Consider the following 27171-nt stretch of genomic DNA (forward strand, 5'->3'; position numbering starts at 1 on the left):
ATCAATTGTACATAAGGCAGCATAATATGGGCAAATAAAACTTTGATTATGAGTAAAGAGAAATAAGATCTGACTGTAATTCTTCATACCTTAGTTTTCTCACTTTGCTTTCCCACAGGTCTGGCACATAAATCCTATGAAACAATATTTGTAAAGTGTTTTGAAAATTTAAAAATATGAGGTTGTTGCCATTTGGTCTAACCTGGCTCTTTAGACCACCACTTCTAGTGGCATATTGAAAAATGGCAGCTCCATTCTGCAGTAAATCATTTAAACTTGAAGGAATCCCGTCAACCAAGTATACTGACAAGTAGTTGAACTTAGCAGTAAGAAATGTCAGTTCTGCCACTAGAATGAATTTTCTTAGAGTCTCCTGTCATACTGGTCTTTCTGGCTGATTAGAAAGCTGATATTCATTCATTCATGCATGCATTCATTCAGTTTTTATCTTTTTTTTTCAAGGCTGGTCAGTACAGGGATCTGAACCCATGATCTTGGTGTTATAAGGCTATGTGCCCACCAACTGAGATATCCAGCCAGCCCCATTTATGCATTTATTCAATAAGTATTTGTGAAGCACTACAATATGCCAGGCACTGTACTGGGCACAAAGGATGCTTATACAACTTGTAGCTGTATATAAGCAGGTAGGTGTAGAAGATACGCTAGATATGGCTCTGCCTTTATGGAGGTATGGTCTAGTTGAGGAAACATACATGGAGCAAGACACCTGTAATGCATTTGGCAAGTGTGTGATGGATAGCACTTGGGACCTCCTAGAAGGGCCTCCAAGCTCAGAATTCAGGGTTAGGGAAGGCTTACTAGGACAAATGAAATTAAAGCTGAGATCTGAATGATGAATATAGGGTTACCAAGGAAAGAGAGGGTGAAAAATATCTAAGTCAAAGGGGACAGCATGCATGTAGTGCTGGAGGTGAGGGAATATGGCCTTAGAGAAAGTATGGAGTGGAGAGTACATGAAGGACAATGGGGAGTGAGGCTGGGAGGGTTCTAAGAACAATGAAACCTAGTGAAGGTTTTAGGGAGGTAAGTGACATGTCTGCACAAAGAAATACTATGCTAGATACAGTGTGAAGAATGGGCTGGAGGTGGTCAGGATAGGAGGAGGGTGGGACAAAACCAAGGGGGATGCTCCAATATCCAGAGAAGAGATGATCATGTCCAATCTAGGATAGTGGCCATGAGGTTGGCATATTTAGGAGGAAGAAAGACATGCGACAGTGATGGAGTGGATGAGTGTGTGTGTTGAGGGAAGTTAGGAAGACAGAGCCAACGATGACCCTTAGGTGTCTGGGTAGGCTTTTGGGGGAAGTAACTGGAGTTGACTACAGTCATTGCTACTAGTAACAAAAATGAGAGGATATTTATGGAGCTCCTGCTGAGTGCCAGTTCCTGAGCTAAGTGCTAGCAAGAATTACCTCATTTTTTTTAAATTTATTTTTTTAATTTTTATTGAATCAAAATTGGTTATACATATTTTGGGGGTTCAACATTGAGAAAAGCTGATCAAATCAATATTACTAGCATATATATTACAAATCATACTTATTCTTTGTTCCCCTTGTCCAATCTTTCCCCATCCCTCTCTGCCGCCTTCTCCTCTCCCCTCTAATTACCCTAGATTTCTTTTCTCCTTCTGAAAGAGTAATGGTTACTCTGTTGATTTGTTGCCTAGTTGATCTATTTATTGCTGAGATGTGTGATCAGGTTTCCCAATATTATCATAGAGCAGATGTTTCTTCTGTCACTCTGAAATGGGCTTTGTGGAGAGAGACATCCTCTTCTTTATCTCTGCTGGTGAATCTTCTTGTGTCAATGCACTCCAGTGGCTGGAGGACCATCTACATGGTGGTTGTGGTGTCTAGCCGCTTTCGCAGCAGCCATGGTTATTGTGGTGGCTGTGGTGGGCCACCCACATGAAGGTAATATTTTTGGCATGCTCCTTGGTGCTGGTTGTGTGCCTGGTTGTGGGGAGTGTCTGGTCCCTGGATCCATGCCTTGGGTCCCCGGGTGGGCCCTGAAGCACTGGCAGTGTGTCTGGTTGTGGGAGAGGGTATGGTCCTTGACTCCATGCCCCAGTCCCCTGGGAGGGGCCCCAAGTTGCTGGTGGTGTGCCTGGGCTGGAACTAATTTTTTGTCCTTTGCTTACTTCTAACATGGGGGAACTTCTGGCCTCTGAATGGCTCCCCCTTTTCAGCTGTTCTGGCTCCTCACTCCTGCATGGGTCCATGGGAAACCTATTGGTGGTCTTGCTGTCCTGGGGGCCACCAATGTCCTCTTCTCCCTTGATGCCTTTTAGTAACTCCATCTGAAGGGCACAGCTGCAGCTTCTGCTGGCTCCTGCTCCATATGCTCAGCAGTTTCAGCATTAAAGTGGCTGTGGCACAAAATGCTCAGAGCGATTTTTTCTTTCTCTCATTGTGGTTTCTCCCACCTTCATGAACTCTTTGGGTCTCTCCTCCTCTTTCCCTGAGCTCTAGCAGCCCCAGCTTGGCTGATGTTACATTTTTATAGTTGTAAATTGGTTGATTTGTGGGAGAGTGATGCTGGGGACTGTCTATTCCACCATCTTGACTGGAACTCAAGCATTACCTCATTTAAATCTTGCAACATCCCTGTGAAATAGGATATATTATTCCCAGACATCAAGGCTCAGAATAACCCATTCAAGGACACACAACTGGTAATGACAGAGCCCAGGTTCAAACCCCGACTCCAGAGCCTATTCCCTTAACCATCACATATAATCATTAAATCACTTGAATGTTTACCTTCTAGGTTTAAATCATAGGTCTTCTGGCTACTAATGACAGTTTTGGAGAAAACATTTAATCATATAAGCTCTCTAAATCTCAATTTCCTCAGGCAAAATCTGGGTGTTAGAATACCTCCTTTATAGGGCTGGGAGAGTGACTAAATTAGTGTTAATAATAATGACAGAGCAAGCATTTATTAAATGCTGACTGTATTCCATGCTGTGTTGTAAATACTTTACATATATTAGCTAATTTAATCTTCACAAGGGCTCTGAAAGTAGCTTCTATCATTGTCTCTATGTTACAGATGAGGAAACTGACACAGGTAGATTAAACGCCATACTCAGAGTTACATGGCTGGGATGCAAACCTGGGTGAGCATTTCTGAAGCCTGTGCTCTTTACTACTGTGTATGCCATCTTTACCAAGAGGTGAGATATTAGTGCCTCACACATCTGGAGTCTAGCACCTGGAATGTTGTATGTGCTCAGGGCTGTTTACAATTTTTATCCAATGTTAAGTTCATCAAGTTTTCAGTAAGTGCCAGGCACAGTATTAGGCAAATAAGATAGACACAGAAAGCCATTTCTAGTCATGATAATGATCTTTTTTATCATCAAGTCTCCCCTGCCCATGAGAAGTCAGGAAATGGAAGTGGTTTATAAGGAATGTTTCAGAGGAGGTAGGCCAGCGGGGCTTCATCTGGAGCCCAGGAGAACACGGAGATGAGCTGCTGATGTGATTAGCCTGCGTTTTGGCCAAGACCATACTGAGGCCCTTGGAGGGCTGCTGCCTTCTGTCCTTCCACACTTGTATCACACTGTGTATCTAATCCCCATCTAGGTGAAAGAAAACAAGTAGCTGATACAACAGAGTTGAAAAACTCTACATTCGCTTGGGGCCAGGGTGTTTTTTTTAATTGACAAAAAATCATATATATTTATGGTGTATAGCATGATGTTTTGAAATATGTATAGATTGTGGAATGACTACATCAAGGTCATTAACATATTCATTACCTCACAGTTATCATTTATTTGTGGTGAGAACACTAAATCTACTCTCTTAGCAAATTTCAAGCATACAGTACATTGTTGTTAACTATAGTACCCATGTTGTACAATCTATCTCCTGAGCTTATTCCTTCCTCCTAACTGAAATTTCATACCCTTTAACCAACATCTTCTCAAACTCCCTCTCCTCCCAAGCCTTGAAACCACCATTGTACTCTCTGCTTGTATGAATTCGACTTTTGTAGATTCCTTGTGTGAGATCATGCAGTGTTTGTCATTCTGTGCTTGGCTTATTTCATTTAACACAATGTTCTCCAGGTTCATCCATGTTGTCGCAAATGACAGGATTTCCTTTTTTGTTTTTTTGTTTTTTTTTTTTTTTTTAATTTTTTTTTTTTAAAATTTTATTTTGTCGATATACATTGTGGTTGATTATTGCTCCCCATCACCAAAACCTCCCTCCCTTCTCCCTCCCCCCCTCCCCCCCAACAATGTCCTTTCTGTTTGCTTGTCGTATCAACTTCAAATAATTGTGGTTGTTATATCTTCTCCCCCCCCCCGGTTTGTGTGTGTGTGTGTGTGTGTGTGTGTGTGAATTTATATATTAATTTTTAGCTCCCACCAATAAGTGAGAACATGTGGTATTTCTCTTTCTGTGCCTGACTCGTTTCACTTAATATAATTCTCTCAAGGTCCATCCATGTTGTTGCAAATGGCAGTATTTCATTCGTTTTTATAGCTGAGTAGTATTCCATTGTGTAGATGTACCACATTTTCCGTATCCACTCATCCGATGATGGGCATTTGGGCTGGTTCCAACTCTTGGCTATTGTAAAGAGTGCTGCGATAAACATTGGGGAACAGGTATACCTTCGACTTGATGATTTCCATTCCTCTGGGTATATTCCCAACAGTGGGATAGCTGGGTCGTATGGTAGATCTATCTGCAATTGTTTAAGGAACCTCCATACCATTTTCCATAGAGGCTGCACCATTTTGCAGTCCCACCAACAATGTATGAGAGTTCCTTTTTCTCCGCAGCCTTGCCAGCATTTATCGTTCAGAGTCTTTTGGATTTTAGCCATCCTAACTGGGGTTAGATGGTATCTCAATGTGGTTTTGATCTGCATTTCCCGGATGCTGAGTGATGTTGAGCATTTTTTCATATGTCTGTTGGCCATTTGGATATCTACCTTAGAGAAATGCCTACTTAGCTCTTTTGCCCATTTTTTAATTGGGTTGCTTGTTTTCTTCTTGCACAGTTGTTTGAGTTCCTTATATATTCTGGATATTAATCCTTTGTCAGATATATATTATGCAAATATTTTCTCCCACTCTGTTGGTTGTCTTTTAACTCTTTTAATTGTTTCTTTTGCTGTGCAGAAGCTTTTTAGTTTGATATAATCCCATTTGTTTATTTTTCCTTTGGTTGCCCGTGCTTTTGGGGTCGTATTCATGAAGTCTGTGCCCAGTCCTATTTCCTGAAGTGTTTCTCCTATGTTTTCTTTAAGAAGTTTTATTGTTTCAGGGTGTATATTTAAATCCTTAATCCATTTTGAGTTGATTTTAGTATACGGCGAGAGGTATGGATCTAGTTTCATTCTCCTGCATATGGATATCCAGTTGTCCCAGCACCATTTGCTGAAGAGGCAGTCCCTTTGCCACTGAATAGGCTTGGTGCCTTTGTCAAAGATCAGCTGACAGTAAGTGTGTGGGTTGATTTCTGGATTCTCTATTCTATTCCATTGGTCAGTGTGTCTGTTTTTATGCTAGTACCATACTGTTTTGGTTATTATAGCTTTGTAGTATAGCTTAAAGTCAGGTAGTGTTATGCCTCCAGCTTTATTTTTTTTGCTGAGCATTGCTTTGGCTATGCGTGGTCTTTTATTGTTCCATATAAATGTCTGGATAGTTTTTTCCATTTCTGAGAAAAATGTCTTTGGAATTTTGATGGGGATTGCATTGAATTTGTATATCACTTTGGGTAGTATGGACATTTTCACTATGTTGATTCTTCCAATCCAAGAGCATGGGATATCTTTCCATCTTCTTGTATCCTCTCTAATTTCTCTCAGCAGTGTTTTGTAGTTCTCATTATAGAGATTTTTCACCTCCTTGGTTAACTCAATTCCTAAGTATTTTATTTTTTTGGTGGCTATTGTAAATGGGCAGGCTTTCTTGATTTCTCCTTCTGCATGTTCACTATTGGAGAAAAGAAATGCTACTGATTTTTGTGTGTTGATTTTGTATCCTGCTACTGTGCTGAAATCATTTATCAATTCCAGCAGTTTTTTTGTAGAGGTTTTAGGCTGTTCGATATATAGGATCATGTCATCTGCAAACAGGGACAGTTTGACTTCATCTTTTCCAATCTGAATGCCCCTTATTTCCTTCTCTTCTCTGATTGCTCTGGCTAGTACTTCCAACACTATGTTGAATAGGAGTGGTGAGAGTGGGCATCCTTGTCTAGTTCCTGTTCTTAAAGGAAAAGCTTTCAGCTTTTCCCCATTCAGGATGATATTGACTGTGGGTTTGTCATATATGGCTTTAATTATGTTGAGATACTTTCCCTCTGTACGTAACTTATAGAGGGTCTTTGTCATGAATGAGTGCTGAACTTTATCAAATGCTTTTTCAGCATCTATAGAGATGATCATATGGTCCTTGTGTTTGAGTTTATTAATATGGTGTATCACATTTATTGATTTGCGTATGTTGAACCAACCTTGCATCCCTGGGATGAATCCCACTTGATCGTGATGAATAATTTTACGTATGTGTTGCTGTATTCTGTTTGCTAGTAATTTAGTTAGGATTTTTGCATCTATATTCATCAAGGATATTGGCCTGTAGTTTTCTTTTTTGGTTATATCTTTACCTGGTTTTGGTATCAGGATGATGTTTGATTCATAGAATGAGTTTGGGAGATTTGCGTCCGTTTCAATCTTTTGGAATAGTTTGTAAAGAATCGGTGTCAATTCCTGTTTGAATGTTTGGTAAAATTCTGCTGTGAATCCATCTGGTCCTGGGCTTTTCTTTGTTGGGAGCCTTCTGATAACAGCTTCAATCTCCTTTATTGTTATTGGTCTGTTCAAATTTTCTACGTCTTCACGGTTCAGTTTTGGGAGCTTGTGTGTGTCCAGAAATTTATCCATTTCCTCCAGATTTTCAAATTTGTTGGCATATAGTTGTTTATAGTAGTCTCGAATGATTCCTTGTATTTCAGATGAATCAGTTGTAATATCGCCTTTTTCATTTCTAATTTTGGTTATTTGAGTCTTCTCTCTTCTTTTTTTTGTTAGCCATGCTAATGGTTTGTCAATTTTATTTATCTTTTCAAAAAACCAACTTTTTGATTCGTTGATCTTTTGAATTGTTTTTTGGTTTTCAATTTCATTCAGTTCTGCTCTGATCTTAATGATTTCTTTCCGTCTGCTAACTTTAGGTTTGGATTGTTCTTGTTTTTCTAGTTCTTTAAGGTGAAGTGTTAGTTTGTTCACTTGCCATCTTTCTATTCTTCTGAAGTGAGCATTTAATGCAATAAATTTTCCCCTCAATACTGCTTTTGCAGTATCCCACAGGTTTTGGTATGATGTATCATTGTTTTCATTAGTTTCAAGAAATTTTTTGATTTCCTGCTTGATTTCTTCTTGGACCCATATGTCATTAAGTAGAATGCTGTTTAATTTCCATGTGTTTGTATAGTTTCCAGAGTTTCATTTGTTATTAATTTCTAGTTTTAATCCATTGTGGTCTGAGAAGATACATGGGATAATTCCAATTTTTTTGAATTTTTTGAGACTTAATTTGTGACCTAATATGTGATCTATCCTGGAGAATGATCCATGTGCTGATGAGAAAAATGAATATTCTGAGGTTGTTGGGTGGAATGTTCTGTAGATATCTGCCAATTCCAATTGGTCTAGAGTCTTGTTTAGATCTTGTGTTTCTCTACTGATTCTTTGCCTAGATGATCTGTCTAATATTGACAGTGGGGTGTTCAGGTCCCCTGCTATTACGGTATTAGTGTCTATTTCCTTCTTTAGGTCTAATAGAGTTTGTTTTATAAATCTGGCTGCTCCAACATTGGGTGCGTACATATTTATGATTGTTATGTCTTCTTGATGGATCAGTCCTTTTATCATTAAGTAGTGACCCTTATTGTCTCTTTTTATGGTTTTTAGTTTAAAGTCTATTTTGTCAGATATAAGAATAGCTACTCCAGCTCGTTTTTCTTTTCTGTTTGCATGGTAAATCTTTTTCCATCCTTTCACTCTTAGTCTGTGTGAATCTTTATGGGTGAGGTGGGTCTCTTGTAGGCAGCATATAGTTGGGTCCTGCTTTTTGATCCAGTCAGCCAGTCTGTGTCTTTTAATTGGGGAATTTAAGCCTTTTACATTAAGAGTTGTTATTGAAAGGTGTTGACTTATTCCTAGCATTTTATTGGTTGTTTGGTTGTCTTAGGTGTCTTTTGTTCCTTGCTTTCTGATTTACTGTTTGTTTTCTGTGTTTGTTGGTTCCTTAGGTTGTAGATAGTGTTTTTGTTAGCTTGTTTTCTCTTCATGAATGCCATTTTTATTATACTAGCGGGTTTAGATTTTTCTTGGGTTTTTATGGCAGTGGTAGTTATTTTTCAGGAACCAAACCCAGTATTCCCTTGAGGATTTCTTGTAAGGGTGGTCTTGTGGTAGTGAACTCCCGCAGTTTTTGTTTGTCTGAGAAATATACTATTTGCCCCTCATTTCAGAAGGATAGCCTTGCAGGGTAGAGTATTCTTGGCTGGCAATCTTTGTCTTTTAGTATTTTGAAAATATCATCCCATTCCTTTCTAGCTTTTAGGGTTTGTGATGAAAAGTCTGATGTTAACCTGATTGGGGCTCCCTTATAGGTAATTTGACGCTTCTCTCTTGCAGCTTTTAAGATTCTCTCTTTGTCTCTGAGTTTTGCCAATTTGACTATGACATGTCTTGGAGAAGGCCTTTTTGGGTTGAATACGTTTGGAGATCGTTGAGCTTCCTGGATCTGAAGATCTGTGATTTTTCCTATACCTGGGAAGTTTTCTGCCACTATTTTGTTGAATATGTTTTCAATGGAATCTCCATTTTCCTCCCCTTCTGGAATACCCATGACTCGGATATTTGAGCGCTTGAGGTTGTCTGATATCTCTCTCAGATTTTCTTCCATGTCCTTGATTCTTTTTTCTTTCTTTTTGTCTGCTTGTGTTATTTCAAACAGCCCATCTTCAAGTTCAGAGGTTCTCTCTTCAACTTCGACAAGCCTGCTGGTTAAACTCTCCATTGTGTTTTTTATTTCGTTGAATAACTTCTTCAGTTCAGCAAGTTCTGCTACATTTTTTTTCAGGACATTGATTTCCTTGTACATTTTCTCTTTCAGATCCTGTATACTTTTCCTCATTTCATCATGATGTCTAGCTGAGTTTTCTTGTATCTCATTCAGTTTCCTTAGAATTATCACTTGAAATTCCTTGTCAGTCATTTCAAGGGCTTCTTGTTCTATGGGATCTAGAGTTTGAGATTTATTAACTTTTGGTGGTGTACTTTCTTGATTTTTTGTATTTCTGGTATCTTTTTTTTGGTGTTTATTCATTGTGGCCGGGGGTTTCACAGTCCACTGGTTTGAGACTAATGACTAACTAGGATGTTGCTGTGGTTGCCAATTTCGTATGGCTCCCTCCGTGACTGCTCAGTTGGCCTCTAGTGCCTTGTGTGTGTGGTTGCCTCGGGTCTTGGGCTTCTCCGGGGAGCCACCTTTCTGGTCAGCTTGGACTCTGCTGGGCTGGTGGATCACGTACCACAGGGTGTGTGATCTCTGTTGAGCTTTCACTTCCTGTGCAGGACTTCTCCCTGTTCCGTGTGCTCTGGCCCAGGCTGTTAGATCGTGCAGTGGCGACCCCACCGGGTGTGTGGTTTTTGTCGAGTCTCCGCCTCCCTGGCCGCACGTCTCCCCACTCTGTGCGCACTGTGCTGGGCTGGGGCGTGTCTTCTGCACCCCTCATCTATCAGCTGGGCCTTCAAGACCCTGCTCGGCACCGCCTCGCCCAGGAAGTCTACCAGGTTTCTGCTGGGCACAGACGACCGGTCTCTCTGGGTGCCTTTGTAGCACTATGTAGATCTTTCTCGGGTCTTGTTCACCTTTGTATCCCCCCAGTATAAACCGAGTCTAGCGCCCACCTGCAGCCTGGTCTCCGGCAGGTTCAAGCGGACCTGGGAACTCTCCTACCACACTATTCCCAACCAGAAATTCGTTAGGCTTTTTTCCAAACTGGTGGCCGCAGAGATGGTATCTGCCTCCCAGTAACAGGGAGTTTACCTGGGGCCGGAGTCCAGGGTATGGTGGAGTGACAGTCGGCCCGCCCGTACTTCCTTGCCCTCCCGACACTGGCTGGGGACGCCCCCCCGCCACCAGCCCCACCAGAGAACTGTGGAGGGAGTGGGAGCGGAGGCCGGTCTGCAGGCTCCGGAAAGCCTGGCGCCAGGCCAGCAAGTGGGAGGGCTCAGTGATGGCCGAGCAGGGCGGAGCTGCCCGCACCTGGGAAAATGGAGGCAGCACCAGGCGGTGAGTGGCCTGGTGGTGCAGGCGGGAGCCGTGTGGGCATCCACCCCCCAAACAGAGCTGTGCCAGGGGTCACTCACAGTGCTGTGCCAGGTCGGGTGTTCGCTCTCTGTCTCTGGTTTGCCGCCTTTCCCAGTTCTCGGCCGCTGCCGCCTCGGGCTGTTCAGTCGCGGCGCGGCTCGGGCGCTCCCAGGAATCTTCTTTAATGCCGGCCTGAAACCTTGAATCCTGAATAGGGCAGCTGGCCGCCTTCAGCGCGGCCCCGGCCTCCGGGATCCTGGCTGCATCCACAGCAGCCCTGGCTCCGTGTTCCCTGTTTCGAGACTCGCTTTTGCAGCTAAGAAACAGTTCTTTTCCTGCTCCACACTTCAAAGCTGTTGCCTGTAAATGAGGCAGCCTCTCCTGCCGAGAGCAAAGTGGCGGTCACCCCCCACGACCGGTCAGCAGCAGCAGTCCTCCCTTAAGAGATGGCGAGAGGAAGGTCCACAAGTTTCCTGGCTGCCTGAGGCCCAGTGGCCGCCTTTTCCACCTCAGCTACTCCGCGCCAGCCACGGCAGCCGCCGCCATCTTGAAAAGCCAGGATTTCCTTTTTTGAGGCTGAATGGTATTCCATTGTTTTTTTTTTTTTTTTTAACTGGAAAGGATTTCAGAGAGCTCACCTAACCCCGTTATGTCACAGGGGAACCTGAGCAATGGAAACATTAAATGATAATGTGGAAGAGTAAACTTGCAGCTTTGGTTGTGTCCCTCTTCCTTTCTGCACCCCAGTTCCTCCATCTATAAAATGGACAGATTAGAACTGATCTTCAAGTTTCCTTCAAACTTCTACACTATGAATCTAAGTATTCAAATCACACTGTTACCTGTTGGCTCATTAACATCATGTGGGCAATAAAATTTTGATTAGGAGTAAGAAGTGCTAATTAATTGGTCATGTTCGTTGTTGACATAGAGGCAACTAGCCAGCCATAATTTTCTTCCAACTCCTTTGGCATTAAGTCAGTAGACCTGAGCCTGAAATCCTCTACTGTTTACCGCTCTTCCCAAAGGTGAGGGTTGTCTTTGCTTGCACCCGGGTGTAAGTAATCCTTTTAGTAAACACATGGACTTGATGGTCATTTTAAACTCATTTAGAAGCAAGTTTAGTAAACTTACCAAAAATTAAACAAAAAATAGATAATGATCTGGCTGGTAGGATAACAGGTCATTTTAATTTTCTTGTAATCTCTGTGTTCTCATTAGCATCACAATTAACATTTACTTAGCATTCACTCTGGGTAAGGTTCTGTGCTTTCTGTGGATTATTTATTTCATGTTCATGGCAAACCTATGAAGGACAAACTCCTATTTTCCCATTTTACAGAGGAGAAAAGTGAAATTAAATCAAAATAAGGTTATGGAACCTATTCAAAGTGACACGGAAAGGGATCCCATTGGAATTCAAACCCAGGCCATCTGTTCATAGTTCACGCTCTTAACTATGGTAATTCATCCCAATGCCCTCATGTTTCTATTAGGGAAACAAAGAGTATTACTTTATGTGAAAAGAAATGCAAGTATTTAAAAGGTAATACCTCGGTTGTTGTTGTTTTTGAATAAAATTTGTGAATTATTTTTCTCCTGTTTTAGTTTCATGAATTAGTTAAGTTGCTATTAAATAACAGTATTTTTTAAAGACAGCTTATTTTCAGCAAGCTGTAAATTACTTATAAAAAACATTTCTCTCAAGTACATCTGATGAGAAGTTACACTTTACATGAATCATAGACTAAAAAAGAATAAGAATGTAAATTCTGAAGCATGTATGAATAGTATGTTCTAGAAATGGCCATCAGCTTTCTTTGGAAAATAGACACTTAATATCAATATATGGAAATGATTATTGCTTGAATACCATTTGTATAGACTGACAACACTGAAGTTACTTGGTATATTTGATTAATGGTGTGGATGAAGAAGCACACACTGAGAAATGACTTGTGCTGTCATGTGGGTAGAGACTGCTCTAAGTTATAGTCAGAAGAATAACTCCGGAAACAATGGATAATAAAGACTCTTTAAAAACAGTGACAAAATCATGGAAATATCCTGCAAAGTAAAAAGTAAAGTGGAAAAAAAAAAAAACAGATCCCACATTCCCTAAACTATAAACTGAAAGGACATTGTCAGGTGTAAGGACGCCCAAACTTAAGGGAGCTCAACAATGCCTTGAAAATCGCTTTGGGGCACTGACTAAATAAATTTGTAACAATTTACAAATTTCTATTTTAGTTCGGGCAAAGATACCACAGTGAGCTCCAGACCATAGTATGAGAGGTAAGGTATGAAGACCTCTAGGTTGTCTTTAAAACAAAACAAAACAAAACAAAAAATAGTTGAGTTTAAAGATGAGGTTTAATTTTCACAATACAACTGTAAGGAAGGTTATGTTACCAAAAGTCCTCCATTGAGGCAAAATGCTCTAGGCTTTAGATCTTAAAATATCGGGCACTACCATGTTTAGAAACCTCTAATGCTTCTCACTGTACCCAGAATAAAACACAGATGTTTACTGTGGCTTGCAAGGCCTCAGCTGAACCTGCCTTTGCAACCTCATTGTTATAGGCTCCTTTCCCCACACACCACTCTAGCATCCTGGCCATGCCAAGATTTCTTCTACCTCAGGGCCTTTGCACTTGCTGTTGCTTGTTTCCAAACACTGTTCCCACAAGTCTTTCAAACATGGCTTCCACTCATTATTTGCGTTCTTAGCTTAAATGTCATCTCTTCAGAAAAGCCTTCACAGACCAACTATCTAATGCAGCATCTCTGTCCCCTCACTCAGCCATTCCCACATGACCACATTTTATATTCTTTATAGCACTTGTCACCATCTGAAATTATCTTGTGTCTTTGTAAGCTTGCATTTTCTATCGTCTATCTCTCCCACTAGAAAGTGGGCTCATTAATACCCAGAGACCTTGGCTATCGTGAGAGCTGCTATGTTTCCCACACCTACCACCTAATACATATTTACTGAACAAACAGATGAATGAAATTCAATCTTCTTATCCCTAACCATACTGGTATAAAGTTAGTTACACTCTCTTATTTAAAATCTCTACTTAATGGTTAAACATAAACATGCTAAAGAAAAAGGCATAATTCTTATTGGAAACCTTGAGCACAAACTCAACCATCTCTTAAACTCACAATCAGTGTCCCTACAACACAGTACCTCCCACCAGAAAGCCATCATTCTATATTGCACAGTGGAAGATGAGCAGTAGAAAAATTGCTGGTCTAGGATTCAAAAATTTGCTTTCTAGTCTCTGAAGCCTTGGGCAATTCAAAACTTATGTCTATTTGCCTTGATCTCTTCATCTCTGTAAAGAATAATTCATTCACTGTTTATAATATCCGTATCATCTCCTTTATATTTATAATGTGGAATTATAAGACCTACTCTAGTTATTTCCCATGGGCTATAAAAAATAAATAACTGATAAATGTTCAATGTAGAAAAACGCTATGTATCTGTAATGATTTGTTTTGAATGGACTATTTTATTTTCTTAAGAATATTCATTATTATTGTATTAATGATAATAATGAGTTTTTAAAAAAAATTTCTTGACATTTACTAGTTACTGAAGGCTATATTCATTCAATAAATATTCATTGAGCCCCTACTCATTGCTGGGTTGCTTTCGAGGAGCACTCCATCACAGTGGTTAAGAACACCAACTCTGAGGTCAGATGGTGTGTGACTGGGGTAAGTTGTTAAACTTTCTAAGCCTCAATTTCCTCCACTGTAAAATGGGATTAAGCTGGCACCTACCTCATATTTTATCGTGTGGCAAAGATGAAAGATACTGTATTGAAAGCAATTATTACAGAGTCTGGTCTAGTGAAGCCTGATTAAATAGAATTACCATTATTATTACTCTGCCCTGGCCAGGTATTGTGCAGTGCTTTCAAAGATCCCATTAACAATGCCTCTCACCCTCTCAAGATAGCCCAGGGGAGCTGAATAATTAACCCAGGGGAATAGATGAACCATGACATGGATCTGTGTTCCTAAAAGCCTTGGCTAATTCCTATTCCTTCTTTAGGTCTCAGATTGGCTGCCAGTTACTCTAGAGAGCCTTCCTTGCTCCCTTTCCCTATTCCACTGTCAGGTGGGTGACTTACTGTTTTTCTAGCACTCTCCACTCTCACACTGGATGATAATTGAAAACCACTTGTTGATATCCTCAGGAGAATATAAACTGCTTAAGGGAGGGGAACAATAGGGTCTTTTCCATGATCATGGCCTCATCGTCCAGCCCAGTGCCAAGCACATGCTAGGTGCTCCATAAATGTTTGTTGATTAAACACATTTAAAGTGATTGGCATTAGGAAAGAGGTGAAATGAATAGCTGTGAGCTGTTTCTCTTTCTTGGCTTGGACATATTTAATTACCTAATGCTTACAAAGAGAACAGGATGTTTGACTTCAGTGCTGTGCAAGGAACCCGCTTCCCCTCCTCCACTGAGTCCACTTCCCACCAGGCCACCTGCACACTACAGCAAGTCCTCTTGCAGTGAGATACCCTCCATCACAGCTGAGAAAAGGTGCTTTCATCTCATGGCAACTCATTCATAGTCAGACCAGTTTTTGCTTCTGGCAGATTGGAGCCCTATGCCAAGTAAAGTTGCATAGGATATCCTTTGTAGGCTAGTGGATGCAGAGAGGGGACTCCTGGCTTTCTTCTGACATACAGAGGGGAAGTTTTCACTCCCTTCAAAGCCTGGGGCAGAGAACTTGGTTGCACAGTAACCTCGTATTTATCAGCATTCCGGTTTCCTTTAAAAACAAACCATGTACAGATCTTCTATCTGCTCTGTTTTCACAATAGCCTCTGATGTAAGAAAAGAAAGAATAGAATTTCTGTGTGCACTTCGGATCAACCTATGTTAGAATTATTTGGGATGCTCGTGAAATACTCAAGTTTTTTGGCTCCATTCTGGACCTACTGAATCAGAATCTCTAGAAATAGGGCCTAGAAATATGCACTTTAATATCATTCCCAGGTGATTTATGTGCACAATAAGGTTTGAAAATCATTCAATGACCTAAGGTCGTTAACTGGGTAGCTGTTTAAAGTTAGGAATAACCTGACTTCAAATTGGTGCCTGATTAATAACCCCTTACAGTTGTTGATCCAGAAAGCTGCCCAGAAAGACAAGGTTTCTTCCTAAGACAAGAATTTTTGTCCCAGCCACCTCTTACCCTATACCCAGGAGTAGGAAGGGCAAGGTAAGTAAGGCTCCAGTTCATATCAATTAGGGTGAAGTTATAATCATCCTGCGCCATTTACCTTGTGTAAACATCCAAGATAGGCTATTTGTCAATCACTGACTTCTTTCTATAAAATGAGGAGAAGGTCACAAGTCTTTATACGGCTTTGAGACAACCCAGTCAGTATTTCATTTTTGATGACAGCGAAGAGTCACAATCACTGAAGGGAAGCTGAAAAATCATTCCTACTATCCTCAAATTTCTTAAGCATCAGTGCAAAGATGAGACATTCTTGCAAATGTTATGGGTACAGGACTCTTCTTTGCTAGGAAGCCACTCACAGTCTTTTACTTTAAGATTTATGAAATGCACCTCACATAGACAGCCAGATTGATGTTTTTCTCTCATTAGAAAACTGAATCGATAGAATGCCTCATCCTCATCCTTCCCTCTACATGAGTGATCTTTTCAGAAGAAGGGGAAGGAAAAAAGATCACGTTCATGTAGCAAAACAGAGTAAATACCACAATTATTTTCTACAAATAAGATGAAATGACCTACGTTGACAGACATTGAAGAACCGCAGAATGAGGAACAAACAAAAGACCCTGAAATTGTATTATCAGAAAGAATACGGTTATATGCTACAGCTAAGAAAAAAAACCAGAAACCCCATCAGATAATTCTGATTTTTTTCCCCATGCACAGAATCAGACATCAAATTTCAAGATGTTGTCTGATGTCCAGAGATGGCAATTTCTAGCATGTAAATGATGAAACAGTATAAAATTTCACGAGATGGAATTATTCTATGAAATATGCATGCCAGGCAAATCAAATACAAGAACTGCACAGAATCAGGATCGGAACCTTTCATTGTGTAAGTGTCTTCTAAGAACTAAACTAAATAACGATGCTTAAATGGCATCCTAACCACCAGCAAAACAGGGGAAGTTTCAGGCCATCATCAAGTTGTTTGTTGACTGCATAGCAATGTAGTCTGCATGAATTATGTGATCCCATCTGGTTCAATGGTTCCCAATATCACCTGTGTGCTGAGCCTGCCCCACCCTCCAATTTCTATCTTCACCTCAGATCATCTCTGAGACAGTCATATATACTTACAACTCATGTATACACTCATATTTACAACTTCCTTCGTGGCGTTTATACCTGGCTACCTTATAGCCACTTCGTATTTAATATGTTCAAAATGAAGCTCATGGTTTTTCTCCCCCAATGTTTATTTTTCAAGTTTCTCACTGTTAATAACTGGTGCCACCAACCATCCAGTTGTTCAAGGTCAAAACCTGGGAGCTATCTTAATTCCTTACTTTACCTCTCCCTTAAAACCCAGCCCATTACCTCCGAAATATGTCTGGAGCCTGTTCTTGTCTCTTTAGCTGCACCTTCTCCTCTCCAGTAAAGCCACGTTGTCTCTCATCAGACTTCCTATATAAGAACTTATTTTAACAGAATACATTTAATCTTTAAGCTCCTTCGGTGGCAAGGAGTCCCTCTGTTCTCAAAATAAAATCCAGACTCTGTAGATGTCCTAAAAGGCCCTGCCTGACTTAGCCCTTTCCTACCTTTCCTTCTCCTTTCAGGCCACAGTTTTCTCTTACTTGGCTCTAGCCATTCTGGGCTCTTCTGCATACTTTGAAAACATCACCTTTTTTCCTTTTACTAGGCATGTATGTGTGCTTGTTTAATTACTGCAGTCTACCTATAGCGGCCAAGGCATCTTTCTTTAAATGCAGGCACATTCCCATCTTTCAGGCCAGGGCTCAGGTGCCACCTCCTCAAGGAGTCTTCCCCTCATGCCCCACACTGAAGTGACCTTCTTCAGGAACTGTCTCATGCCACCCAGTTTATATCTTTCTCAGTGTTTATCGAAACCTCAAAGATCTTCTATTTTTCTACTTTTAAAATTTTCTGACTCTCCCATTATACAGTAGATTTTTCTTCTTGCACATCATATGTCTCGTTCACTTGGTGCAGTGCCTGGCACATGGCAGTCACTTGATAAATACCTGTTGGATATTTGAATGAGTGAATCAATGAATTTGAGTTCATTAATAAGTTAAGGTAGAATTTCTATTTTACTAATACATTGATTTCATTGCATTGTCTGAAATGAGCAGACATGACTTCAGTTATGTCTATGTGGCACAGCAATAACTTTTTCAGGCCCCAGCAATATCAACTTATCATATGGCACTAGATGTAGAGTAATATTTACTGTCATCCAAGAGCCTCAGTTTTTCTTTTTGATTCTGTGGGTGTTTTATGCCCCAGCAAAATGAATTCCTTTCTCTTTCCGAGTTTACAAATCTCAGGGCCTTTGCACATGCTGTTTCCTACACTTAACTTCCCTCCTCTTCATGTCTCATAATATCTGCTTGCTGAAATCTTCTGAGGCACTTCAGTACTAAAAGAAGTACAAATTAAACAGATACTGCAAAACTGATTTTGAAATGCTTCAGACTGAAGGATTTGGGAAATGGTCACTGTTATATATTGCTAGTAGACTTGCAAGTCATTAGCCTCTCTCTAAAGGCCATAGATACTTTAAATTTAAAAATCTTAAAAGATGCCTACATAAACCTTGACCAAGGAATTCTATTTTTGAGAATGCATCCCAATGATATAATCACAGTAACTAATCATAATTATTGAACACTTTCTATGTGCTATGTTGTTTAAAATTCTGGCTAATTATATTATTACAACAGTTCTCCAAGATAGGCTTTATTATCTCAATTTTACATATCAGGAAATGAAATCATGAATAATTTGAGGTAACTTGCTCCATGCCAAAAGTAGTGAATGCCAATTTGAGCTAGGTATTTAACTGTGAAATATATGTTTATAATCACTCTACCACACTGCTTTTCCTGGATAAATGCAAAGATTTAGCTATTAGGTGATCATAACAATGTTATTATAAATATTAAACAGTTGGGTAAATTAATTAGGGCATACCTACCTCTCACAATATGAAAGATGATCACTACATATTAAGTAAAAACATCAATTTACAAAATAGTGTTTTCATTATTGCTCCATTTTGGTTTAAAAAAAATGTTGATTTTGTTTAGTGTAAACTAACCAGTCTCTTGCACAAATACTTGCACAGTATTTGGCATACAGTACTTGTTTGTTGACTGAATCATTTGATGAATATTCATGCATAATCAAGAGGTTAGAAGAATATTCCATGGACTTTTAACAGTGTTGATCTGTGAGTTGTGGGATTACGAATGAAATTTATTTTCTGATATTTGTTTTTAACTACATTTAAACTTTTCTACACTGAGAATATGTTTTAGTAATTGGAAAAGGAAAAGAATAAATGTTATATTTTTAAAAATTATTTAGGGTCTATCTTAAATGCCTTCTTCCTATTAAGTCTATCTTTGTCCCTCCAAATGTGTGATATTTCTACCTCTTTTGTACTCAAAGCACTTCAGTCTTTAGTCAAAGCACTTCTGTCTTTAGCTCACCCTGCCTTGTATTGTATTTATGATATAGTACTTTATTTATCAGTAGTATACTTTGTATCCTCTTCAGTGGTGAATTTCTTAAGAGTTTGGACTATATTTTATTTACCTTTACAACCCTTTCACTTAATGGAACAGTCCTCTGAATATAGTAAGCATTCCCTAAATGTTTATTGTTGAACTGATAGTATCATTCATCTCAAGTCCTATTAAAAATTTGGAACGTGGGGCCGAGCCCATGGCGCACTCGGGAGAGTGCGGTGCTGGGAGCGCGGCGATGCTCCCGCCACGGGTTAGGATCCTATATAGGACTGGCCGGTGCACTCACTGGCTGAGTGCCGGTCACGAAAAAGACAAAAAAAAAAAAAAAATTTGGAACGTGAAAAAATTCTAGCCCACTACCTGACACCTAAGATGCACTTGTAAGTAAATTAATAGTAACAGTGTCATGCTGAGCCACAGTGGAACCTGAAGCAAAAGGAAAGCTCAGTAATACTGATTCTGCTTTTTTATCACATTTTGATATTTTGTTCATCATGGATTCTTTACATTAATTTTGATCTTTTAAAAGATCCCATTAAAATATCTTTATTTTTGTCATTTCACCTTCTCGGTCCTGCCTCTATAGTACAGTTATAGCAGGTAATGCATTTTGAGCATGTTATAACTATATATATATAATATATACATAAATATGAAATGGTCCGATATGTGTTATAACTATATATAATATAGTCTGATATATATATATAATAAATATACATATTTATTATATTCACCTAACCCTTACAGCCATCACAGTACCTATATTATTATCCCATTTTACAGAATCAGAGAGACATTAAGTAACTCGGCCAAGGTTACCAGCTAGAAAATGGTAGAACTGGAATGGAAAAAGCAATTAGTAGAAACAAATAAAGTAGAAGGAAACTTTGAGTAATTTTTATTAACTTTGACCAGTGTAGAAAATGAAGTTGGGTTGATTAGGCCAATTAAACCTGATTTTTAACAAGTAGCAAGTAAAAGTCATCCATTAATTCACTGAACAAATATGCACCTGCCATTGAGGCAGTATTAGTGCAGATTAAATGACATCTAAGATATGTTGGCTGGGGAACCTAGAGGCCAGTGACTGTGTGTTAGAGTTCAACCTAATTCTCCTTTTAAAAAAATTTCTGCCTTTATTCACCATTTTGAAGTGCATTTTCCAGACAAAAGTAGGGATTGATTGTCATTTTGATCCTGACTCTCTGACCCAATTAACAGTCAGTTCAAGAAGGTTGCTCATTTATTACACATAGTAATTGTTGGAACTTCTCCTCAGCTCACCTGTCTTCATGATGATCATCTAAGGGCATGTGTGAAAAATGTAGATTCCTGGCCTCATTCCAAACTACTAAATTAGAATTTCTGTTTTCAAAACAATGTTTAAGGAGCATGGGCTTTGGAATCTCAAAGACTGAGTTTGAAACCAGCTCATCCATGTATTAGCAATAGGGCCTTTGGCAAAATACTGCATGTGTTTTGTTTGTTTAACTTCAATATCCTTATAGATAAGGTGGGAATAAAAATATCTACCTCTCATGAGGTTTTGGTGAGGATTAAATTAGAATGAGGGTCTAATTATAATGACATGCATAATAATAGCTTACGAATACCGAGTACTTACAAAGTATTCAGCACTGCAGTAAATGCTCTACCTGCATTATCTTATTAACTGGTCTTAAGCACTTAGGAGACCGTTTACCACGTAGTAAGTCCTCAGTCGATAAGAGCTATAGTTAGAGAGGACACTTGGAATCCTCACACTTGACGGGAAGCCAGTCACAAAGACAAGATTTAAGTCTAGAGTTTGAGAATAACGGATAACCTGGAACGAGTCATCTTGCCTGATGGTCCCCAAATGCCAGTCTGCTACCTCAGAATCATCTGGGTGAGCTCATGAAAACATGTTCTATCACCCTGGTCCTCAAATCTCTAATTCAGTAGCTCTTGAGAACCTGGGAGTCTCTGTCGCTTAGAAAGCACAAGTGACTTTGTATCATGGCCAAGACTGAAAGCAACTGATTAACTTGAGCTTCAGTTTTCTTAAGATCCATGAGGCTAGGAACTATGTCATTCCTCCTACCCCCACTTTTTCCCTCCATCTCTAATTTTAGCACAGTGCTGCCATATAGAAGACATTCAAAAATATTTTTTCATTGGATGGGTATAAAACGGTCTTAACAATGCCTGCTCTGTCTTCATAGGGGCTTTAGAAGCATCTTTGGTAAAGCTCCATTTGACAATACAGCTCAAAAATAGATGTTATACAAAAGCATAATTTTATAGATTTATTTATTAATTTATTTCAGTGTATTTTCTCCTATTCTTTAAACATAGATAATTTGGGTTTGGGGTACCGGCCATTAGACTGAGTTTCTAAAAATGAATTACAGCAAGACGGTGAATAAATCACCTTCTTCGAATTACTCAGATTAATTTTTACTCAAATTATTTTTTACTCAGGATTAAAATGGTACAGGATGACACAATGTCCACATACATTTAATACACATGTTAGTTTCCATATTAAAGCTCAACCCTCTCAATTGTTCACTTCCTCACTCATTAAAATTAGTTTTGGACCAAAGTTATACCACATCTAGAATCTTCATCTACCATCGATGCAGAAAAATCTGTTTCAGGCAACCCTTACTGCACTCTGCTAGAACAGCTAAACCTTGATTTAAAATACCCCAAAGTACTATTCTAGTTCCTTCTGATTGCCTATCATTCAACTGTTTTGAAATGCAGACATCCTCAGGGAGAGTCATGGAGGTTTCCAAGACCAGGCTTATAAGGGAAGAAAATGAAGAGAATTACAAACAAGTTCTTTGTGGGGAGGAAAACTAATGCACTGTCCTGAGTAAAGGGCCCAGAGTAGGAAACTCTCCTGAGAACCAGAAAGGCAATTACATACTGTTATTGGGACTTAGTGTTCCCATCAGTCATACGACTAACCTTGAATTCTTCAGTCTCTCTGTGGGCTTAATGTGTAGCCAGTGATCCTCGACATAGAATGGAAGGAAGAAATTAACAGCTGACAGCCTCGAACTGTTTGGACCCAGAATTCTACAGAGCTGACAGATCAAGCCTCCTGAAACGAGGCTTGCCTGAGTTAGCCTCTGTCTCTGTAAACCTATTTCACTGCGAGTTCACTTCTGTGCTGCCTCCTTGGTGGGGATAAGATAAACTTAAGGAAAAACGAAGAGTGGAAAGCCATGATTAAATCCATTTCTAGCTCAGAATGCTTTTCTGGGATGTGTAGAACTTATATATTCATGGAAGCAAAGGTAAAAATTGTCAAATCTGAAACCAGCACCAACCCCCAAAGAGGCAAGGAAAAGAGTGTGGGCGCTTTCTCCTACCTTCTGTGGTTCCAATCTCAATAGTGCCTTTTACTTGGCTGAAGCACCACAGTGTGTCCTGGGTGAATGTCCCAATTCCTGAAAGTGAACAAGGAGACACTTCAGGTTAGGTAAGAGCTCCCAGTTGTTCCTAAAAGGCCAACGAAAAGAGAAATATAAAATGTCATCTATGCATTTCTAAAAGGAGACATGCACACCAGGTATCATCTTGTTAAAGAAGAGACCCTAAAGGGTCCAGGGAGAGTGGTCCGTCTGCAAGTACCACGTCCTGCTGTGAATCACTTTCTGTCTCCCCCGTCGAGCATGCCAGGGCCAGTTTGAACTGGAGCAATTGGAGCTTGTCCCTTCTTGGGCCTGGCAGCATCCTGCAACATGACGAAGGGCCTATAGTGGCGCCCTGTGTGACTGGCCCTTTTCACAGGAATACTAATGATTTCGATTGTTTTCCTTCTGTGGTGGTGGGGAAGAGAAAGAGGCAGTTCCTTAGAGGGGTGAGAGGAAAAGAAAGGCCACATTTTTTTAGAAGCTGGGTTTCACAGCTCACATGGTTGAATGGCCAATAAGGGGTCAGATGCCCAGAGAACTTCCATAGCTCCTGTTCACTTCTTGACTGCTCGCCAAAGTCAGCGCTGCCTGGGGAGTAGGGAAAAGCAAAAAAAAAAAAAAAAAATGAGAGAGAGAGAGACTGGGGATGGGGGCGGGCGCTGCTAATAGGGTTGGTCAGTTTCTGACAAATGTGGCCCATTTCATTCCCTGGGGATTTCTGTTTCAAATTCAAATCAGACATTTGGTGGGGCTAAATTTTCTGGCTTATCATGACTTCTGGCTTCTACAGATATGTATCCAATATTAATAGTTATACTAATATATGTTCCAATACATTCACTGATATGTGTATTCAAGTCAAAAGGGTCCTTTTCAGAACACGTCTGGATAGCGGGAGTGCCAGTTTCCATCACGGCAGCATAAATATTCCCTTGAATTCTATTTGATTTTAAGATCGGGGGAACATTGCATAGTCAAATTTTTGTGAATTTAAGAATGATGAAATTTAGTAGGAAAAAAACATGAAATATCAAAACCAAATAGATGCTTTTAAAACACACAGAGAACTGAGTAGTATTGATGGAGTTTGGATGTGTTGACCCCTCCAAAACTCATGTGGAAATTTGATCCCCAATGTGGCAGTGTTGGAAACTGATTGAGTTATGGGGGCGGATCCCTTGTGAATGGCTTAATGCTCTCCCTGGGGGAGGAGGGATTAATGAGTGAGTTCTTGCTCCTTTAGTTCCGCAAGATCTTATTGTTTATAGGACCCTGGCACCTCTTGCTTTCTCTCTCTTGCTTCCTGTCGCCATGTGATCTGCTTATACCTGGCGGCTGCCTGCCACTTTCCACCTTGAGTAGAAGCAGCCTGAGGCCCATGCCAGAAGCAGCTGTACCAGAATCGTAAGCCAAATAAACCTCTGTTCTTTATAAATTACCCAGTCTCAGGTAATTCTGTTATAGCAACACAAAATGGACTAAAACAAGTATTCTCATTGTTAGTGACAGATTTTTATTGAATTCCTAATTGGCAACCTTTATTCACTCAGCCACACGAGGGTAGAGTTGTTTCCCATCTGCTGTTCTCTCTGTGGTTGACAGTGTATTTGATGGAAGCATAGGGTCATCCGCAAGAGCATATACGTTGCAGTCAAACAGGATTTGTAGTTTGGCTCTGGCTTGGGACAAGCTCCTAAATAAACATGATAATCAAATAAGCATTGTTTCATCTCTAAAGTGGCAATAATAATAGTACCCATCTCTCAGAGTTGTTATGGATCTTGAATGTGATTAGCAATGGATATTATTACTATTATTAGCAAACATTCTAAAATGAAGAATATTAAAAGAGGAGAATATTAGCTAAGAAAATTTCACTTAGTTGCTACAAGGCAGGCACTGTGCTAAGCACTTCACATAGAGTATCTCCATTCTCACATAAATCTTTGAGGAGGATATTATTAGCACTCCCATTTTACAGGTAAAGAAACTGAGACTCAGGAAATTTTGGTAACTCTACTGAGGCCATGCTTTAGGGCATGCCAGAGCTGGGATTTCCACCAAGCCTGTTTGAATCCCAGTATTCCCAGGGTGGAGAGGTCAGCTATCTGTTTAATAGGTAGGGCCCACAGGCCCAGAAAAGCTTCACAGTTGAACTGGAGTCTCATTTGGAAGGCTAAGCTGGAACGATTTCAGATGTCAAGTAGTAAAGTACTGATGTTTCCTCTAAGACTACACGGGGCTGAAACTTCTCAATAAAGTGAGTGCCTGGGAGGGGAGGAGAAAGGCCCTGGGCATCACATGTTAATGCCAGAAGGACCATACCCACTGTCCTCTTGCTGATCTTTCCTTGTACTTCCAGCTTTGGCGTTGGATTTCAGCATCTGACACTTTAATAGGCTCTTATTCTTTCTTGTGAGTTTTACTGGTCTTTCTAAACTGTGCAAATTCTGCTGTTGTGATCTGGGACTGCATCTGTCTCTTAGAGAATATCAGCTACAGACAAGATTTCTCCTCAATTTTTGTCCTGGTGCAGTTTCTATGTCACTAGTATAATCCTGGGTGTAGTTGCTGTACCTGTAATCACAAAACATGTACTTTAAAGAAAGCAGATATATACAACTGTGAAACACACACACCTGTAGGCAGATTTATATATGAGCTTATATCTAGATATTCATATCACATCATGGAATTTTAGCTCCAGAAGGAAACTTGCTTATGGGGGAAATCAACTTATTTCACATCTGAAAAAAACAAATCATAGAGAATTACTGACTTACTGAAAGTCACAGAGCAAGGGGTCATGTGACCAGTTCACATGCTAATGACAGCTCCTGATGATTACCGATAGATATGGTTGCCTGGGGGTGTGAACTCCTTTGATTTGAGTTGGTTTATTTGATTTGAGTTGGTGTGAGGTGGCCAAGATATTGCGTTTTCTTGTCCAAGGCAGGCTTCAATTGGAGCTAGTTTCTGTCTGCCACCAAGATTATTGCGAAATGATGGCATTAGCAAAGCAAAGAGTTTGGACCATCTCTATCCTAAAAGTGCTAAGCAGCATCTGAAAATACAAATTCCTGGATGGGTCAGGATGTAAATGAGAAAAGTTGGCCAGATGTAAGATATGCAGTGAGTTGACACTTGAGATGAGTCTGTGACCAGCTTGGGAGTGGAGGGGATGGTGGAACCTGGGAGGATCAGACCTTGTCTAGAGGGCCAGCAGCTACTCAGCTCTAGAAGAGGCTTGCCATGGAGGATTTCAGCTCATTGTTATCAGATGCCTGCTTTTCTCAAAAGAAGCCACAAATCTGGATTATTATGTGAATAATCCAAATGTTTAAATCACTCCAAATTTTTAAATGTTGCCAATCAGTTCAAGTTAGAACACTCACACAGCATGGCTCACATGGCATAGGGCAAATATACCACATCTGCAGGATGAATATGGTCTTTGTGCCACCAATTTGCAAATGTCTGGCTAGACCATTTATGCTGAAAGACAACTTAGCTAATACCTTGTTCTTCCTCACCATTTTACAGGTTAGAAAGTAAGGCCCCAAGGGGGAAAGAACTCACAACATGGTAGTTACTTTTGTTGCTAACCTAGAACACCAAGGTAAGGATTCAGTTCTTATACCAGATTTCCTTTTACCACCAGGCTACCTCTCATGGTGACAGTTTGGCAAGATATCTATCTAAACTTAATTAATGTTCCTTAGGGAAGTGTATTTGATTGCTAAAGTGGATGATTGGAGAATTAAGCCAACATAGTGAGAAAGGGAAATTTGTTTTTCTTAAATTACAGACCTTGATAGCTTTCCTAAACCCCAGTGCCAAATGGGACTCCAGTTGCTATGGTAACAGTGTCACTAAGTGACATTCTCTACCACGAGGCTGGTGCAAAATGGCTAAACCTCCTGGAAGATGCTCATTCCCTTCTCCTCACCTATGGCTCAAATGGGCCCTTAGTCTCACTCATTGAATGGCAGGAAGGCAGCCCACAATGGCACACACCTGTCTTATTTCTAGGTTCATGTAAGATCCAGTTTCTGAATCTGGTCAGCGCCCAGAGATCATTTAGTCCAACCATCTCCTTTAACAGCAGAGGACACTGAAACCCAGGGAGGCATAGCCACACAGGGAGTTAACAGCAGAGCTGGAGCCAGCCCAGAGCTCTGATGTCCTGCAAAGGGCCCTTCAGAGTTGAGGCCGGCCTTTGTGCCACCTCTTCTCTGCCAACTCAGCTTTGCTGAACAATGAACAGAGGGTGTGCCACACAGAAAATAAAGCTCCTTATTGATTGGGAGGCCAGTGTAAAGAGTTATCTTCAAGGGTTTGGTGCTAGCAGTGTGCTGTTTTCTAGAGAGAGAGAGAGAGTTGTGTGATCCTTGCCTGGAGAAATTTTCACTGAGAGGAATCTGTTTTGAAATTGACTATGTTACAGGCTATAAATGTATGTTCAACTACACAGAAAGTGCCTACAATTGTGCAATCCTCTCTGAGTGTGTCCTTATGAGGATACCATGGTAATGTAGGGCAGGCACTCAGTGTGAACGAATGTCTTGTAAGGCACTAGCCCCAACTTG

At 40.2% G+C, this 27171-nt stretch overlaps 1 protein-coding gene across 1 annotated transcript in view; it reads right to left on the reverse strand.

The window, feature by feature from the left end:
- The window catches only part of PPP2R2B (protein phosphatase 2 regulatory subunit Bbeta), a 437349-nt gene extending 414605 nt beyond the window's left edge, over positions 1–22744 (reverse strand). The window contains exons 1-2 of the mRNA XM_063087040.1: positions 22735–22744; positions 22538–22615 (exon numbers count right to left, since the gene is read on the reverse strand). Coding sequence (XP_062943110.1) covers positions 22538–22615; positions 22735–22744 — 88 coding nt within the window. The remainder of the gene's footprint in view (positions 1–22537; positions 22616–22734) is intronic.
- Between the last annotated feature and the right edge of the window lie 4427 nt (positions 22745–27171).

This window comes from Cynocephalus volans, chromosome 2 (genome assembly GCF_027409185.1).
Source record: "Cynocephalus volans isolate mCynVol1 chromosome 2, mCynVol1.pri, whole genome shotgun sequence".
NCBI lineage: Eukaryota > Metazoa > Chordata > Mammalia > Dermoptera > Cynocephalidae > Cynocephalus > Cynocephalus volans.